The following is a 19,952-nucleotide window of genomic DNA, read 5'->3' as shown; positions in this document are numbered from 1 at the left end:
GTTTTCATTCAATAATCCCTCTGAAAAATATCCTCCTAACCGTGATGAATAGTCTCCTTAATTATCCCTTCTAAAAAATATCCTCCAAGCAATGATAGTTAGTCTCCTCCATTATCCCTTCAAAAATATCTTCCTAGCCGTGATTATTAGCCTCCTCAATTATCCCTTTAATAATATATCCTCGTAGCCATGATGGTTAGTCTCCTCATTTAGCCCTTCTAAAAAATATCCTCCTAGCCATGAGGGTTAGTCCCCTCAATGATCACATCTAAAAAAAATATCTTCCAAGCCTTGATGGTTTGTCTGTACAATAATCTCGTCTAAAAAATATCCTCTAACCATGATGGTTTCTATTTCAATAATCCCTTCTAAAAAATATCCTCCTAGCCGTGATGATAAGTCTCCTAAATTATCCCTTCTCAAAACAATATCTTTCAAGCCGAGATCGATTGTGTGTTCAATAATCTCTTCTACAAAAATATCCTCCAAGCAATGATTGTTTTTATTTTAATAATCCCCTCTAAAAATCCTCCTGGCTATGATGGTTTGTCTCCTCAATTATCCCTTCAAAAAAATCTTATAGAACTGCGCCTGGAACACACCTTTTTGAACCATAGCCTTTTTGTTCGTGGTCTTTGAATCAACATGCGATTCAGTTTCAAATTCTCCCTATTATAACTAACTTCGTTCGATGACGTTACAATGCTGAATTGTCGCAAAGACGTTTGTGGTAATTCAAAGAATATCTACGGCTGCAGACCAGCAAATAAACTGCCATGGACCTCAGTGATAAATACCCCCACTTGTAAAGATCAGGACAAATACTCACAACTCTCCAAGGTGTTTGAGACACCCATCAAATTACAGCTTATTTCATCATTTTTCATTGTCTGTTCAATTTTTGCGGTATAATCCGATGACCTTTTGGAATAAAAATTCCATCCAAAGATGATGACCCTGTAGTCCTGTAGCCTATCGCCCAAGGCACAACCTGCCACTTCACAAAACACTGAACACTCAGGTTTATTAGGACAAAAGATATTGCTCAAACAGGGGCGAATCCTGGAATTTTTGCAGGGGGACGGCCAGGCTCCTAAAAAAAATATGTCAAATTGTTGTCAGGCGAACGTGTGCATGTTTCACAGCGGGGGCTGGGGGGGGGGGTCGGCCCCCCTCCCCACCCTCTGGATCCGCGCCTGTCAAACTATTTTGTCAAATTTTGACCTGAAATGCTTGTAATTTGATGTATGATGACGTCATGACGACGTCACTAAACTATCCACATTTTCACACTAAGGTTCATGTTCATATCAGGTTTCGTCTTTCTGCAACTTCTTTTTGCATTTTAAATTCACCTAAATTTGACCTACCGGTAACCCCGGAAGGAAAGGTCAGACGACTTTACCTTCGAATATCAAAAATGTTTATCAAGGTATAGTCAATCAGATTTCAGAGTGTGAACATTATTGTTCATTTTGTTTATGAGGTTTTGCAGTGAAATCGCTTGTAATAAGATACCTGATGACGTCATTATGACGTCAGAGTATACAAAAGGTACACCAGTGTTGATGTTCGCTCAAGGCTTGAAGTTTATACCATGTACTGTACGGTTCAGAAGAAAAGTCGCAGATAGTTACTGTCAGAAAAAAAAACAAGAAAGAAAGAAAGAAAAAAAGAAATCTCCTAACATTTCCAAACAATGATTGGGTAGTACCCGATCACCCAAATATATCAGGGTTTGTTGCTTGGAATGAGGAATTCCTGTTTGACATTATTTTCGCCTCTACTTTCATTTCGCACGCTTCAAACTAAATTATTGTTCACATACTGACTGGTTTAGTTTTTGATAAAGTTAAAATCTTGTCACTATAATGGATAGCACACTGTACATTCACGGAAAGTTGTATTGTCAAAACAAAGGCTATCAGTAGGACTTTTTCTAGTCATATCTGATTGCAGTTTTTAGAAGAGTTTAAACATCAAGTTCCCTGCTGATTTTAGGTTAGTTTCAACTGATTGTGATTAATGCTTAAACAAATTCACGCACTTTTAATACTTAAAAAAAGTGTCTTTCTTTGGTTTAAAGAAGACATATTGCGAAAGCTCTAACCTTTATAAATAACCTCACCCATAAAATCAGTATGATCAACCACCCCTTATTTTCTTCCTCATTTTGCCATTTTAATGTTAACAATTTAATTTTAAAACACGGAAACTCTGGTGCAATGTACTCACATTATTTCCCGGCAATCACTGAAACTAATTCAGGATCAACAGTTATGGGGAAGTTGGTCACGGAAGAACGTTTTTCAGGAAATCCGGACATCAAAAACATTCCTGTCTTATTGTGTGTTATTGCTCAAGCAGTACCCTTTCAACTTTGCCATTTCGCTAGAGTTCACAGTGCGCTTTGATCATCAAGTTACATTCAGCAGGATGAACGAGTCATGAATATAGAGGGCGCAAATACAAACGGACCGGATTGTGATATGATGCACACAGTTTTAGACCAGTTCAATTTTCTTTATTTAACTGTGTGAATTTGTAGAAATCATGTGAAGAGTTGGTGTTTGTACAAATTACTCAGGCTTTCTGTTCGCCTGAAGAGATTGAAGCAAAAGCTCTCGATGAATTCACTCATGTATTTGCATGTAGGGTTCCACTCAGCATGCCGCCGGATTCTGTTGGATATTTGGACAAACAGCCATATTGATTTTTGGCTTATTTTTCGAAAGTTTTTGGTGATTGGTACAGATTTTCACAAATCTGAAATATTTTGTGAGACAAGTTTCAGTTGACTAACAGATGGTGGCTTACTAGAGCCAAACCGGTGCGCTGATTTCCTATCCGGAAAATAAATCTTTATTGAACGACTGTAACTTGACTGCGGTAGTCCAGCTGTAGTGCTTGCGCCTCTACTTCCTTGGTATGAGATCGATTTCCCCCACAAATGCAGAAACTGTATGCTCATTGTGATTCCTATAACTACAAGTTCAAGCAACCGTGAACCAGTTAGAGGAACATATGATCAATTGCTCACAATCTTAAGTATGATGCAGCACAACTAACTTTTGAACTTTTAGCTTAGTTGATGCTATACATTATTTTGACCAAAACAGGGAAAATAAAGGGATTATTTTTTTGGTTCTTGTCACTGAATTTCGTTGCTAACACACGTTAATAGTCTGCCCACCGGCACACTATTTCGAAAACGTCTTCAGTTTTTAAGACGATATATCTTGTCTGATATAACACTATACAAACACGAAATAATTCAGTGTCAAAAACAAAGCCGTTCATACTCGACTGGTTTTGAATCAAATTTTGGGAGCATTTTTTTAAAGAGCTCATTACATCAAGTTCCCTGCTGTGATTCAGAATAGTTGAAATTGATCGGGATTCGCACTTATTCAAAATAATTCACGCACTTGTAATAGTTCAGGTAAAAAATTAATTTAACATTTTGGTTTAAAGAAAACAATCTTGCGAAAGTTCGACTCTTTAACCTAAACAGTATATAGGTATGATCAACCACCCCCTTATTTCCTGCCTCGTTTTTCCCCTGTTTAATTTATCATTTTAATTTTTAAACATGAAATCCTGATTCGATGTACTCACATTGTATTCCGGCAATCACTCAAACTAATTCAGGATGAAGAGTTATGGGGAAGTTGGTCACGGAAGAACGTTCATCAGGAAATCCAGACAACTCAAACATGCCTGTCTTATTTTGTGTTATCATTTATGTGGATACTCAGTACCCTTTGAACTTTGTTGTTAAACTGTGTCATTTCGCTAGAGTTCACAGTGCGCCATTCCGGTTTGATCATCAAACATTCAAGCATTTCAGGATGAACGTGTCACTGAATATATAGAGGGCGCAAATACAAACGGACCGGATCGTGATGAAGCACACAGTTTTATTCAAGTTCAAATTGCTTTGTCTAGTTGGATTCATTTGTAGCAATCATGTATAGCGTTGATGTCTGTGCACATTATTCGTCCCTTCTGTTCCCTGTCAAGGGCGGATCCAGAACACAATTTTTTTGGGGGTAGCCCCCCCAAAAAAATTGGTCACCGGAAAGTGGGTCCAAAAAATTACGGCGTGGGGTTCAGGGCCCGCTTAATCATGGGCCCCGAATTTTTTGTAATTCTAAATGCTCTGTGGCGATCTGAGGAAATTTCTGACCACTTTAACCATTTTTTGTTTCGAAAAGATGGTAGTGTACCCAGTGCCTGCCTTTATTGCGACGTCACTTAAAAACAAAATTGTTTGTTTTTTTGGCGGGGCGGGGGGGGGGGGGGGCATGGTCCCCTCCCCCCCCCCCCCCCCCCCCCGGATCCGCCTTGTCCGCTGTTCGTCTTCAAATATGAAGCACAAGCTCTGTTTGCATGCAGGGTTCCACTCAGCATGCCACTTAGATTCAGTTGAATATTTTCTTGAAATGGCGATAGTAGTATTTGCTGAATACTTTGAAAGTGTTTGGTCAGTTGGTACACAGATAATCATGAAAACAATTATGGGACATTATTCGGTTAACAAACATGGGTGGCTGATGCTAGTAGTCAAACCGGTGCGCTGATTTCCAATCCGGAACATAATTATTTTTGTAACGACCGTACCTTGACTGCGGTGCCCACCTGATTTCCGCCACTACTTCCTTGGTATGAGATCGATTGTCCTTGATAATGCAGAAAATGTATGTTCATTGTGATGCCTACAATTTCAAATGCAAGCAATTTAAAAAAGAAACATAGGATTATTTGCTTTTGAATTTTTTTTTCGTGAGAAGCAACAAAATGGCTTTAAAAACTTAAGAAGGTCGCAACTAAACTGTTGAAGTTTCAGCTCAGTAGATACTATCATTGAGAAAAAGCAGAGAAACGTATGCACTATTTTGTTGGATCTCGTCACTTGATTCCGTTGCCGACACCTTAACAATTCTTTTTTAATTTGAAAAACACCTTCAAAGTTTTCAAACGATTATAACATGCAAAATACTTTCACCGGGTATTTGATACCAGTCTTATCTTCACTCTCAGCATTGCAAGGTTTCTGCCATTAAATCGCTAAGTACTTTTCCGGGCAATTGCAAATGATCCTACGTGGCCTTAAATTCTTTTTGCATACAGATTTCTCTCAGAAAATCTGGGCATTTGTTTTGGTAGTTACTGCGTTTGATTCGAAAATATTAAATCCTTCAAAGAAGACATGAATATTGTTGCTCGTGCGTGGGTCTGTTCAGAAGGTTTCATGCAGGACGCATTCCGCTTAAAAATATATTATCAATCCAGATCACATTTCGCCCGACAGAGATTTTGATCTGGGGGTGTTTTACTTGTGAAATTCAGCTATGCCTCCCCCAACAGCCCCCAAGATATCTCCCAGCGGATTTTCAATGACTCATTTTCGTTGGTATTATTTCCAGCTCGCAATCTGCTGAGTGTTGAGGATTCCCTTCGTGATAGAATTCAAGAACGTTACATCGAGGTGAGTGTCTGTTATTTGACATTTTCCTGACTCAATCATCAGAACAGAGCAGTGATTCGGTGGGAGACTGTATTTTATTCTACATATTTATACACCTTTTGGTCAAAATTTATAGCAGAAAACATTGCTCGAGTGATAGGGCCTATACAGGGTGAGTCAAAAAAGCGAACCCTAATGTCGGGACCATAATAGTGAAGTTCTGCATGTAGCCCTTTCAAAATCTAGGATATAAAAGCCCAATTCATAGGCTTTTGTTCAGTACAATAATCATTCAAATCACTCATGTACGTTTAGTACATGAGGTTAAGGAATTTTAAACACAACCACCGTTTTAAAGTTCTGTCCACGGATCACGAGAAAGTAAGTGTTCTTTCAGCTAAACGAAAACAAATAACATATGCGTGAATTGTTTTCGTTTTGCTGAAAGAACGCACACCTTTTTGTGATCCGGTTGTGTTTAAAATTGCGTAACTTGAAAAGTACATGAGTGAGTTGAATGATTCTTGTGCTAAAAAGAAAGCTTATAAATTTGGCTTTTTATATCCTTGATTTATAAAGTACTACATGCAGAACTTCAATAAAACAATAGTCCCGACATTTGGTTTTCGCTTTTATTTTTACTCACCCTGTAGTAGTGAGGAATTCCCTCCCCTAACACGCACCGTAGTACTGTGCCTGACATTTAGGCCTGCAGTCTCTGCAAATTCCTCGTCAAATTCACCAGGGTGCCCCGAACTAATGGCAGACACACGCTCGAATTTCCTTTCACATTTTTATGGAAATATTACTTTGTCAAAAAAAAAGAACTAAGATGGAAACAAATGTTTAGTTATTGTGTAATCAGATTCTTTGGCATTTATCTTCTTTTTGTATCCTTGTTCATCGTGTTCGCATTTTTTTAAAATCAAAATTGTGTTCGCAACCATTGTCCTCATCATTCTTTCGTGATCGTTGATCACATTGTAATTCGTTTGTGATTGTTTATCACGTTAGGGAATCATCATAGCATAGGTTTTCCCGTCCAATTTTGCAAGTTGTTTATGCAATCAGACAGACTGTTCATTACATTTCAAAAAGTGGCAGTTAACGCATTCGATTTTATTTGAATATTTACACCCAGCAAAGAGTGTAGGCAACTTTTTCGTGCAAAAGAAAATCCATTTCTTTTGTTGGTTTTGGATTTTGCACTGAGTATAGGCGAATCTGTAAGAGGAAGTTTTCATTTTCAACGAATGTGCAATGGAATAAATCGCCAATCGTACTGGCCAAAAAAAAAATATATGATTTTTAATTTTTGCAACAATTAACAAACTGGTCACTTAATTATCCTTACATAAAAACCTGTATTTTGACATAGTATTTTATCGGCGAGTGTTCTAAATGTGTTTCCTTCTATCACTTTGACACTTTACATTGATACAGTTCAGTTCTGCTTTTTTCATATTCCCTTCCCAGGCATTCCAATCTTTGAAATAGCTGTACATTCCTTAATCCAAACTTTTCAAAAGCCATGTCATTTTATAGGACTCTGTTTTATCACTATAACACAATATCTTGCTAATGCAACTGCCAAATATTATTGAACCGTGCTACTTTTGTAAACGTATGCATCAAAGTGAATTCCCGAGCGGGACTGAAATTTAAAGCACAAGAAATTCAATGCACAAGTCACGTAATTTGCTGCTTACTTTTCACGCGTGAATGAAGAATACCCTGAAACATGTTGAGCTTTCGCTAAATTCAACCGGGTGTGAAAAGGTCTGCATGTTTTATGCGATTTTGAATAAAAATGTTTTATTATTATTATTAGCAAAGTATGAAATTGGGCGGGAAACCCTATAATATTTCATAGTGAATGAAAAAGTTCATTTCTACTTTAAAACTCATAGTGAACTGGAGTTAAAAGTACATTTGCCTGGACAAGTGCAACGAAAGCTTAGAATGCCAACAGACTTTTGACCGAGTTACTAGTGTCTCAAAAAAGATACATGCCTTCACAAATATTAATTTGAAAAAAAAAATCGTTTCAATAATAACGTGTAAACAAATTGAAAGCTTATTTCACGAATCAGTCAATTCGAGAGAAATTGAACAATGCGACATTAAAACAGGTTGTTTTTCTTGACGAATTCGGCCGAGAAAACCTACTATTTTAATTACTTGACCCTAATAACTTGGTGAGTATCCTGTTTTTGAGTGGCAATGGATCCCAATGAGAAAAAAATCTCACTCATTTATCTTAAATGATAATAAAATAGTAACTTAACCAGTATTCGTTTGTATGTTTTTTTCAGCCTACACTGAATTCCTTGTGATCTCTTCTTGGACCTGATCTTCAAGAACGAACCATCGAGGTGGGTGTGGTGAGGTTTAATTAATGATTCTATCAGGACCGGGGAAGGGGCAAGATGTAATCCGTCCCCCCCCCAAAAAAAAATACTACAGCTCCGGAACGCTTCGCCCTATCGGAATGCATTTTGGTGACCTTTCTTAACTCTTATTGGCGGGCGAAATAAAAAAAATCGATTCGATGGGTTGCCATGACAACCGGTTTTATAAACTAGGCTTCTCATAAATGTTAGCCCCTTGATCCCTCATACGCCACTGTTATATAACAAAGAAAACATTCTTCGAACAATGATTCCTCCAATCTCATTATTTTTTGGTTTTTTTTCTTCAAATCTGACGGCGGATTGTCATGCATTTTAGATTAGTTCTCCTGTTTATCAAACCTCAATATTTTTCTCTACTCTTCCCGTTTTTAAAAAACTATTTTATTGAAAAAAAATCTCACCTGATTTGTTTCAGTTTAATCGTTGTTATTCTGTACAGAATGAAGATCTTCGTGGCAACCGTTCTTTCAATCGCCCTCCTTCTGGGTAACTCCGTCAACCTCCGAGCTTCCGTTACTGGGCCGGTTGCCTCGGACGGTGATGGTCCTGCGTCTCAGGCGGGCCAAACGTGCTGCCAGGAAACAGCTGCAATTGTGGGAATTTTACAAGGGTCAAAGGGTGATGCAGGTCAAAAAGGAGAGCCGGGTGACGACGGCAGAGGCCTGCCGGGAAAGATGGGACCAAGAGGTTTAGTTGGGCCAACAGGAGAAACTGGTGTCAAAGGTCAAAAGGGTGATATCGGCCCCCGGGGTCAGCGGGGAGCACGTGGTGTCAAAGGTCAGTTGGGGCTCCAAGGCCGTACTGGTTTTGCAGGCGAGCCAGGGCTAACCGGACCGATTGGCCCTCAAGGTGACACTGGGCCTAAAGGTTCAGTCGGGCAAACCGGTCGGACTGGTGTCAAAGGTCAAAAGGGTGAGCCAGGGGAGACACCAGACGACTCCAACCAGCGGGTAGCATTCACCGTGGTGACGACGAGCAGCTCGGATACCTCTGCGAGTGCCGACTACCGTTTGCCCTTCCATGCGACCGAGACGCTTCTGCCGGGTACCAGCTTCAATCTCGAGACCGGCACGTTCACGTGTGGTGTGCCGGGCACCTACGTGTTCATGTTTTCTGTGTGCAAATCTTCTTCCAGCAGCAACCTGTGGGTTCGTCTCCGGAAGAACGGCGACATTGTTGTCACTGGCCGTAGCACTGATTCAAGTCACGCTGAGCAGGTGTCTGGGAGCGCGGTGGTGGTTCTGCAGCGTGGAGATACGATGTATCTCACAATGCACGGTAGGGCGCAAAGTTCTTCCGATCACAGGACCTCATTCAGTGGCTTCCTCCTTTACCCCGAATAAACACAACAATCCACACATAAAGATACACGAGCATCGTGTTGCTGATTTTTTTAATCGCTTTCCATTTTGCCGAAACAATAACCAATGAATTAAAAGAAATAATGTTCAATGACAATGTCACAGAATATTATTATTAATGGTTTTGCATTGTGCATGCGCTGATCTGTATACAACAATGGATTTGCCAACTTTTTTTAACTTTTTGCAAAACAAAATATTTAGCTTTTTATGCATGAGTACTGAGATATAGTGAAAAGTATGCGTTAAATTTTTTGACGATATTTTTTTGGGGACCCATTGTAGGCCTATCGAGAAGTATTTTGATTTAATATTTTTTCAAAGCAAGCTGGGTCATCATTTTTTTTTAGAAACAAAAGGTTTGCAATAAAGCAGTGCCACCATGTATCCAGAAATGTTAACAACTAAAAAAAAAGATTGTGTTTATGGCATTATCTCGACCAACCTGGATTTTTTAGGCCATGTTTCTGACCGCCATTTTTTTATTGCCACATTTGGTCAACATATAAAATAACGTGGGTTTTTTTTCCCGAAAACAAATGCAACTTGTTTGTAGCATTGGGTATTTAAAACAGATTAATTAAACACAATAACTGTATCCTAATTGAAGCAAACAAAGTATAAAATACATACAGACAAACAAAATATTTTGCTACCTACCTGGATAATTTTAGAGCATTTACTATAACATGTTATTTTCTTTGCCTTATGTTCCCTGTATGCCCAGCACAGATAATAGGGAGGTTTCGCATGCGAACGGATACGGTTAGCGCGCCGGATACGTCACCAGTTTTGTGGTTTTGATGACGTCACAGTGTCTTGCTATCCGCTATCCGTATACAAGGCACGGATATCTCGCTCTCTACACGTAAGTATTAAACGCGTATTGAAATTTCACATTTCTAATAATTCCCTGTTAGTTTATTGCCATATGATGATTAGATTTTAAAACAGATTAATTGCTGAACATGTACATGTCATATCTTTGTATTTCAAAACTTTGGAATACGACAAGATTAGCCACAAAATCAGGTACCAAAAGTGGGTGCAGAGTGGTTCTCCGCTGTCGGAAATAGACTTCACTTAGCTACAAAAGTACAAACCTGACCCAAGTGTGCTAGCTGTCGTTTTAGCTGTATAGACCTGTGAATGTGGTTAGCCACGTTCTGTTCATAGGCTGGACTTTCAAAAACCTTCTAGTTCTGCAGTAGACGTACGTCTGTCGATTTTCCTTACAAATGACAGATCCTATGCCACTGCCACTAAGTTATAAGTAGAAGTTCTTGGATAAACTTAGCCTAGGCTAGGCCTACGGAATATGCTGAAAATAGAGTGCTCGTATAATTTTGAAATTGAAGTGGAGGGTCTGCAACCAGGATTTCAAACACTTTGAATGTCCAGTTCATATAAACAAACCGTGACTAGTCATGTATGTATATAAATATAGCCCAGTTCACAGGTCTAGCATGTCGGCAAGTGGCAGACTAGAGCATGTGCGTTTTTTTAAACCAGCTTATACATGTATATGCTTTTCTGTCAGTTATCCGGTCAAAGTTTTTCATATAGTGTTGTTATAATTATCTTTCAGGATGGCTTCAACTTCAAGCGCAAAAAAATCCTCTACAAGGTTTTACCCTGCTTTGGACATACTCGTCTTAAAGCAAGTGCTAGCTGATTGGCCAATTGGTGACACCAAAAAATGGGAAACGTTGACCCAAAAACTGAATGAGGCTGTAAGACTGATGAGACCGGATGGCCAAGTCACCATGAGGGGTTGCAAAGACCGCTTCAGAAAGCTTCTGTCTGCCTTCAAAGCAGATGAACTGGCATCACTAAGAGCGTGAGTACCAGCTTTTAACTTTCTTATTCAGGTAGTTGAAGTTATTACCTTTTATCAAATGAATCTTCAGTAAAATGCAGCTATAAGAAACATCTTTTTCTATTGACTCCCAAGTTTATTCCTAGGCTAATGGATGCGGAAGCTGGTCAACTTGTGTCTTGTTCAACTGTCTGTTTTCTCCTGAAGAAAAAAAAACAGTGGCATAAAGTAAAAAAAAAAAAATGCGGTTGGCTGGGGGGGGGGGGGGGGGGAGGTAACCAGCAGTAGTGAATGGCTAAAAATCTGGATCCAGTGCTAATTTGTTATACATATCACAGCATCATACATTATACTGTAGAACTACTGCTGCCAAAATTTCCCAAATTTTGCTGGACAATGAATCTCAATCTAATTTGACGATGAGTACCTTTATCCAAAATATGCACGATCTTGTTCACGGGGCACATTTTTTGTTCAGCCATGCCCAAAATGCAAATAAAGGATTCTTTATATACATATCTCCCTCCTGGACATTTTAGCTCAGGAACTGATGAGGAGTATGGAGAACGAGAGCGGCTACTGGGCGAAATTGTGGAGCTGGAATCTGAGATGGATAAGATGAAAGAAGATGCAGCGAAGGTAGAGAAGAAAAAGCTGGAGCAGGGAGAGACTGTCCGGCAAAAAGCCCTTCAAAGTCTCACTGAGCAGGCTGAAGGATTGAATGGTAAGCACAGGACCAATTTCAGGAAATACATGTACTCCCTTTTGCTATGCCACCGCTGAATTGCCCCCCCCCCCCCCAACTCTGCATGTATTTCTGTGTCATCTACATGTACCATCACTAGTGGATCCATCCCTTCCTTAGTGAAAAGGCACAAGACTCTCCCCTCCCCCAACCCCAATCCATCCCCTCCCAGTGATGACTACTTTTGCATCATATTCTGCATATTTTAAAAAGTGACTTCCACTCTCCTTCTTCAGATGAAGCCAGGATGCAGACCCCCTCTCCACTCAAGAAACGCAAGAAAGTTGAAAGCTCCGACTACATCCAGTACTTAAAGGAGAAGACAGAGAAGGAATTTGCTTTCAAACAGCAGCAGCTTGAGCTAGACAAAGAACGTTTTGTACTGGAGAAGAAAGAGCGACAAGCCAAGTTGGCATATGATTCACAAGTGTTGCACCTTTTGCTGAAACTAACAAAGAAGGAAGATTAAATCAAATGACTTCCTTCTTTCTCTTGGTTGTTACCTCAACACGACAGTTCGTCCAGTTTTATCACATCACATTGAGAGTTGAGACCTAAAAAATGTTGAAACAGTTTTGTTGTTGAAACAGTTTTGTTGTTGAAACAGTTTTGCAATCTAAATTGTAATCTAAAGGATGGTTCATAGTAAATGCTCAATGCATAGTAATGTTCAATGAAAGGGCAGTGGTTGACTTATGGAAATTGCTCTGACTTTAATTTTCTTTAGTGTGAAGTATAATTCAGAACAAATAAAAGTAAAATCCATTAAATAAATAATGGCTGTTACAATGTATTTCTGGCATTTAGCATTTTTATTGACGAGTCAATTGTATGAGTTTGCCAAGTGTTAACATAATCGTACTGATCAGGTAACTTTTTGTTATTAAAGTGAGGGACAAGGGGAAATTTCAGACAAAATTGAGGATAAGTTCCACTTTGACAGTATCTGTGTTAATCACTAAAACAAAATGGGAGGGGGTAGCATTGGCAGGTAACAGTGGCACTTGCACCCATTTTATACTACTAAAAAAAAGGCCACATATCACCAAGGTCAATTCATGGGAAAAAAATGTTGAGAACCTCGGGGGAGGGGAGATGGGGAGATGGGGAAAACGGGGGGGGGGGGGGGGGGGGACAACTTTAAGCACCTTTCTATTCTGAAGCAATTTGTCAGTGGTTTTAATAAACAGATCAAAGGCCAAAAAAAAAATAGTCGTTCTCTGGTCACCGCGCGCATCGATTTTAATCATGCACGTCAACTTTTTTTTCTCTTAAAGTTGTCCGTGGTAGCTACAACAGCACCCTCTATTGCCGCACCTCCTCACATTTTTGTACTAGGGAATGGGGAAACTGCACCAAGGCAAATGATGGAGGGCACAAAGGCAAATTATGGAGGACACCTATGTATATGAGGACACAAAAGAGCAAAAATAGTACCCACCTTGTCTATACAATCCAAGTTTGAAAAAATGAAAAAAAAACCAACAAAAACAACAAAAAACCGCGTCGCCGCATCAATTTCGGACATTTGGTCTGACCAGAGACCAACTATTTTTTTTAGGCCTTATAACTTAACCCTTTAAATCAGTTGATGAAATTATACATAAGTACAACCACAATTTTTTTACAATGAATTTGCTGAATTCACATTGAATTGTACATTGTATTGCAATACCCAGCCACTGTGAGGAGACGCTTTAGATCAAGTATTCTTCTAAGCTTGGGGGCTGCAATCCAAAATAATTAGATGTCTCACTGCCGTATAAACAGGTATGGCAGTTGGTGAACAGAGCTCCTATTATGTAGTACTTTGCGATTGGCTGCAACAGTAGTTTTAAGTTCTTCTTGAAGTCAAGAAAAGCCCATAGGGACAGCATCTTTCCAAATCCCCACTCTACACACTCTCTCACACTAGACATCCGCTGATTGTACAGCTGTTGCATTGCGGTGATGTGAGCCCCTTTAAATGGACCCTGGAGATTATTGTGTATTGGATATGCCGGGTCTCCATATAGGCTGAATGGATTGCCATTGACGTTGTACAGGGCCTGGCTTGAAGCTGATCCAGTAGGCCACTCATTCGCAGGAGGGCGCAATCATGTCTGCGGCCTTCCACAGGCCCATACATGTTTGCGATGATTCCACTGGGCAGCATGACGACTGATATTTCAGAGAATGGACTCTTTTGTGTCCATTGTAGCACACACGTTGATTGTGGGTTGGTCTGCACATCGGTCTTACTGTCCCATCAATGAATCCTATGCAATTATCGAGGGGAGCTCCATGTTGTTGAATGGCATCTGCATATCTCTGCAGCATTACACCTTGCATCCAAGGCTGGTTGATGTCCTGGAGTAAGTTTTTAAAGCGAGCATGGAGCAAATTGACTGTTTCCTTCACAATGAATGAAAGGGTAGACTTGGGGCGTCCAAAAACTCTCTCAAGGTCAGATAATCTGTTAGGATATGCAAATCGTCGAAGTGAGATGCACAGCGCATCCATACCTATAAGACAGGAGGAAAAATAAAAAGATGAGGTTTACTTTCAAACGTGCCTTTTTTCTGAATTGCAAATTGTGATTAAATTTTTACATTTCCGGTTCATTTTTTGTTACTAAGAAATCGCTAATTATTTAAAATGTTAATTTTTGTCTGGATATAAAGACCACAAATTGTAAAATATGACTTTTCATCAAAATCATAATCTGCACTGCAGTTTTGTGAAGAACAATTTACTCACACTTTACACTGCATGAAACATGTGAGTCCTAGTAAACTATTTACTGATTTCAGGGACAAAAAATAGCTCCATCAAAACGCTGTTTTATGTTTAGGATGTTTCTCAGTTGCACAATCTGAGAGAATCCCAATGGACCTAAAATGTTCTTAACCCTGACATCCTGTGCACAACCCTATGATTGAAACTGGTCATGCTGCTTATTTGCTGGTCTGAAAAAAATTATAATTGTTTTTCTCAGTACAGTAGGCCAAAATGCTTCAAAATTGTTCCTGCTAAATTTGATTTTTAGAACCCGTTATCGCTTTCTGAAGGCTGATAAGTCACTGTAGGGGAAAATGAGTGATGTCCATATTTGGAATTATTTCCGAAAGGATGAGTCTGCCTACCTGATGCCACAGTCCGGTTCTGGCATATAATTTTATCAGGAATCCCAAATGCTGCACAGAGCCTAGCTGGAGTTACCCAGCCCTGAGTTTTTTCATTGGGTTGTCTATAAGGGCTGGAGCGCATTTTTCTCAAAACTTGTAGTATTTGCAAAAAAATTTGGAAAATGTTCAATTTTGTCCCCGTTACACACTAATTGCAACTGCAACTCACCCCAACTTGCCTGGAATAACCATTACACAGGTCCTTGAAGTAAAAAACGATCCACGATGAAGATTCAGCCTACAATTGCAGTGAAAACAGGAGGAATAACCGCTAACTTGACAACCTTGCTGGATTGGCCAGGACCGCTATTGGTTTGTGCACAAAAAAAATTGTGTACAATGAATGGCGGTCGATTAACAGGCACAGAGAGCGATCGCTGTCAACTACTCGTTTTGCCGGCTGCGCTGGCTGTTGGCGCGTGACGTCACGCGGAAGCGTAACACCCGATGACTGTTTCATGCACTAGTATAAGGTTTACCACTCGCATCACAGCTTTGGTACCGGAACCGCAACCAATAGTGCATGAAACAGTCATCGGGTGTTACGCTTCCGCGTGACGTCACGCGCCAACAGCCAGCGCAGCCGGCAAAACGAGTAGTTGACAGCGATCGCTCTCTGTGCCTGTTAATCGACCGCCATTCATTGTACACAATTTTTTTTGTGCACAAACCAATAGCGGTCCTGGCCAATCCAGCAAGGTTGTCAAGTTAGCGGTTATTCCTCCTGTTTTCACTGCAATTGTAGGCTGAATCTTCATCGTGGATCGTTTTTACTTCAAGGACCTGTGTAATGGTTATTCCAGGCAAGTTTGGGGTGAGTTGCAGTTGCAATTAGTGTGTAACGGGGACAAAATTGAACATTTTCCAAATTTTTTTTGCAAATACTACAAGTTTTGAGAAAAATGCGCTCCAGCCCTTATAGACAACCCAATGATAAAACTCAGGGCTGGGTAACTCCAGCTACACAGAGCCGATGAAGATTTTCACGGTCAAAACGAAACATATCCAGACACTGGTCATCTGTCAAAGCTTCCAAAGAAAACTTAGGTAAGGTAGGTTCATATGTTACTCTTCCTGTCGTAGTGCTAGCACCGGATTCGAGTAATAAAAACACAGTTTCTTCGTCATTTTCCTCTAAAGCCATGAACATGACATCGTCGATGGAGGCTGCCATTTTGGATTTTACTCGACTGTCATAGCGCCACCAATGACGGTCGATGTTCGGATTGCGAAATAAGCTGTGAACGTTTACGCGTACGGATAGCTAAAACGTACGCGTACGCGTATCTGTCGCATGCGAAACCTCTCTAATGTCAATTAAATCAATCCCATGCATGTATCAATTTTTATTTCATGTCACGAAAAAAGTCGCAAGTGATTAAATCTGATTTTCTTATAGACTTTAAGCTTGGCATTTGGATTAACAATTGTTTGAAATATTCTAATGCTATTCACAGCAATTAAACACACTGGTTTTTATTAAATGATTGCATTATTTTAAAATGTTATAATATGTGAGAATTATGTAAAAGTAGTACAATTGACTGCTATGAAAACAGTATGCATAAAACCTCATTCTGAGGATTACCAAAAGCACCACCATTGTTGATAAATACTCTCTTTTTTTCGCTTGGCTTCATTATGAAAAAAATAACATGATTTTAATTAATTTCAGTTGAAACAGAAACATGCCCACAGTAATGAAAAAAAGTGGAGTTGGCTGTTGTTTTTAAAGCCCGTAAAAGTCTGACAAGTGTTTCTTGATTAACAGACTCCAAATTATTTGAAGACTTTTATTGTTCTTAATCAGTATTACTTGATTGCATTCAAGAAACTCACTTTGAAAACATCAGTGAAAGTGTGAGCCCGTTAGATGGTAAAGAAACAATCTCAACGAAATCAATCAAAACAAAGCACAAATTCCATTCAAGTGAGGAGGGTCTTTCAACTGGTTGGAATTGTCCTTTGTCACTTGATCATTTCAAGTGAATTTCTTTGTATTGACTTTTATTTGGATGCCATATTTGGCATCCCTGCTGACAGCATATCCTTGGATAATGTCTCCAGCCGGCACATGTACATGTAAGCTGAACAAGTACGCTTCCTGGGAATAGGTAGACTCCTGCAAGAAATCAAAGAAAAGTTTATAATGGACCCTTCCTGCATGTCAATCAACAGTGCACATTGACCAATCAGATCACCACTTTTGATCAGGTGACCACAGTAGCTCAGTCAGACTGGGTCACAAGCACTGTTAGATCTATTGCTCACCCCGCCCCCATGTTTTGCACCAGCGTTAACACCCCCCCCCCCCCCCCCCCCCCCCCCCCCCCCCCGAGTATTCTGTAAATATTCCACCATCTTTGAATTATTTTTTTTCTGGGGGGGGGGGGGGAATTACAATGAAAAATGAAATACGTCTCATCATGCAACTGTAGCTGAGAATGATGGGATGTCTTTACATTGTAATGCCCCCCCCCCCCCCCCATTTCAAAGATGGCGGTATCCGCGAAACGGCTCATGGAATTTTGTACGTTAATTTTTGTTTGTCTCAGATTTTGGCGTTCTGCGTCCATTTATATATCATGTTTGCAAGTTGCATGTTGCAAGACTGGACTTAAAATCACAAAAACCAGGGACTTAGCGTAAAGTGGACACTGGAAAAGCATTAAGTGTATTGCCTCCATGCATGGACAAAAGAGGGCGCTTTATAGTCAAACATGCAGAAGCCGGAATGAGGGACACTTCACTGGTTCACTCATGCTGGTTATCGTGTATTTGGTACCAGCATTTATAAGCCACGATGGTGCCCAAATGGCCCTCGTTTATAGTTTTTTCTATGGAGGGGGGGTGCTTGAGCGCAAGAAGGAGATTCTACCTTCTCGTTGAGCGAAGTGACTTCTTCCTCGCTGATCTTCCAAGGAAACTTCTCTGTGGTCTCCCCTGCTTCCTCATCCAGCATCCAGGGTTTGGACAGCTCCTTGAACCATCTCAGGCTCTACTCCTTGGCTTCTTGTTCAGGTCCGGGATGACCTCCACGTCCGAGCAGTTGATGCGGAACTTGCTGAGCATGTTGGCCATGTTCATCTTCTCCCTGTCCATTTGCTCCTTCTTGCCCGTGGTGGCAAAGACGCGCAGCTTGCATTTCTCCCAGTTGGATTTCAAGGAGATGAGGTGAGGGATGAGTAGGGTCAAGCCTGGGGGGGGGGTGGTGGTAGGAGGTGGGGGTTGAGGGGGGGGGGGGGTTCACAAACAAAAATTATACAGAGCATTATTTCCCTTTGACATAAAGCATCCAGAATAACCTGAGAGATCTCTGAAAGGCTCCCTGAAATAAATAGGACACTGAAACAAAATAATAAAGCCAACCAAGAACAAAAAGTGTGGTGTTTTCTATTAGGCCAAAAAAAAAAGTCGGTCTCTGGTCGGCGCGCGCGTCAATTTTAATCATGCGCGTCAATCTTTTTTTTCCAAAATGTTTCGCGGTAGCTCCGACAGCGCCCTCTATTGCCGCATCTCCTCAATTTTTTTTTAACAAAGAGCACCAAGGAATGGGAAATTGCTAGAGAGCACCATCGAGAGCACCAAGGCAAATTATGGAGGACACCAATGTACATGAAGACACCAAAAAAGCAAAATAGTACCCCACCTTGGGCCAAGTTCGTGCAAGGACTATAGTTGACCAATGGTTAACTAACGTTTGCCCGAACTCTGTCTAGTCAACGGTGGTTGACTACGCTAGTTGACTATTTGGAACCAGCCTACTGGGGTTGGTTGCTTCGCGGAACTTGCTGAGCATGTTGGCCATGTTCATCTTCTCCCTGTCCATTTGCTCCTTCTTGTCCGTGGCGGCAAAGACGCACAGCTTGCATTTCTCCCAGTTGGATTTCAGGGAGATGAGGTGAGGGATGAGTAGGTCAAGCCTGGGGGTGGTGGGAGGTGGGGTGGAGGTGGGGGGGGGGGGTTCCCAAACAAAAATTATACAGAGCATTATATTTCCCTTTGACATAAAGCATGTGTTTCCTTAGACATGCAGCCATCCAGAATAACCTGAGAGATCTCTGAAAGGCTCCATGAAATGAATTGGACACTGAAACATATATTAAAATAATAAGGCCATCCAAGAACAAAAAGTGTGGTGTTTTCTATTACATATAAAAAAAAAACAACTGTGTGGTAGGATAGGTAAAACTCTGTTTTGAGGGGTTTGACATTTCTATAGCCTGAAAATATAGGGTGGGATGATAGTCATTAAAATTTACTTTTTTTTCTCTATTTTGCATGCATTAGTTAACATGTGAATCATTCTGCACTACTGACCAACTTACACAAAAATAAATATATAGTTTACAGTTTTCAAGGTGGGGGGGGGGGGGGGGGTGCTGCTAAAATAATGAGCGCAAGGAGGAGATTCTACCTTCTCTTTGAGCGTGGTGACTTCTTCCTTGCTGATCTTCTAAGGAAACTTCTCTGTGGTCTCCAGGCTGCTTCCTCATCCAGCATCCAGGCTTTGGAGAGCTCCTTGATGATTGTGTTGGTCTTGATCTTACCCAACCCACCAATCTAGACGGAAACCAATCAGGAAAGAACATTTGAATGCATTTGCTCTAAATAAATTGTGTCCAGGTCTTGGAAAAGACCAACGTTAGCGCTGCAAAAAGCGAAAAACCTGGACAAATCTGGTTTAATGGTCTTGTTATACATTTTGCAACTTTGACTTAATTTTTTAAAGACCTGCTTGCATTTTACTCAAACTGTTCATCAAAATTCATTCCGCAAAGTCTTCTTCAAGTATACTCAACTGTGAGTACACATTTCGGCACTCAAAATACTCATCGAAATATTCATTAAAATAATTCACCAGAGGTACACAAGACTTGTAAAAAGGTACTCAACTAATACAATAATGCTTCACAGGGACAAGCTTTTGTCAAATCACAGACAAATTGCAACTTTAGCAGATTACTTACGATCAG

General features: G+C 40.3%; 1 protein-coding gene across 1 annotated transcript; it reads left to right on the top strand.

Annotated features, from left to right (window-relative positions):
• The first annotated feature begins 10,033 nt into the window (after window positions 1–10,033).
• On the top strand, window positions 10,034–12,602 carry LOC119739378. Its single transcript, XM_038214309.1, has 4 exons — window positions 10,034–10,113; window positions 10,834–11,085; window positions 11,604–11,788; window positions 12,046–12,602. The coding sequence occupies exons 1-4, from the start codon at window positions 10,049–10,051 to the stop codon at window positions 12,276–12,278; spliced, it is 735 nt and encodes a 244-aa protein (XP_038070237.1). The 5' UTR covers window positions 10,034–10,048; the 3' UTR covers window positions 12,279–12,602.
• Window positions 12,603–19,952: the final 7,350 nt, after the last annotated feature.

Source organism: Patiria miniata, unplaced genomic scaffold (genome assembly GCF_015706575.1).
Source record: "Patiria miniata isolate m_02_andy unplaced genomic scaffold, ASM1570657v1 HiC_scaffold_10, whole genome shotgun sequence".
Classification (NCBI taxonomy): domain Eukaryota; kingdom Metazoa; phylum Echinodermata; class Asteroidea; order Valvatida; family Asterinidae; genus Patiria; species Patiria miniata.
This window is presented reverse-complemented; position numbering and strand designations above follow the sequence as displayed.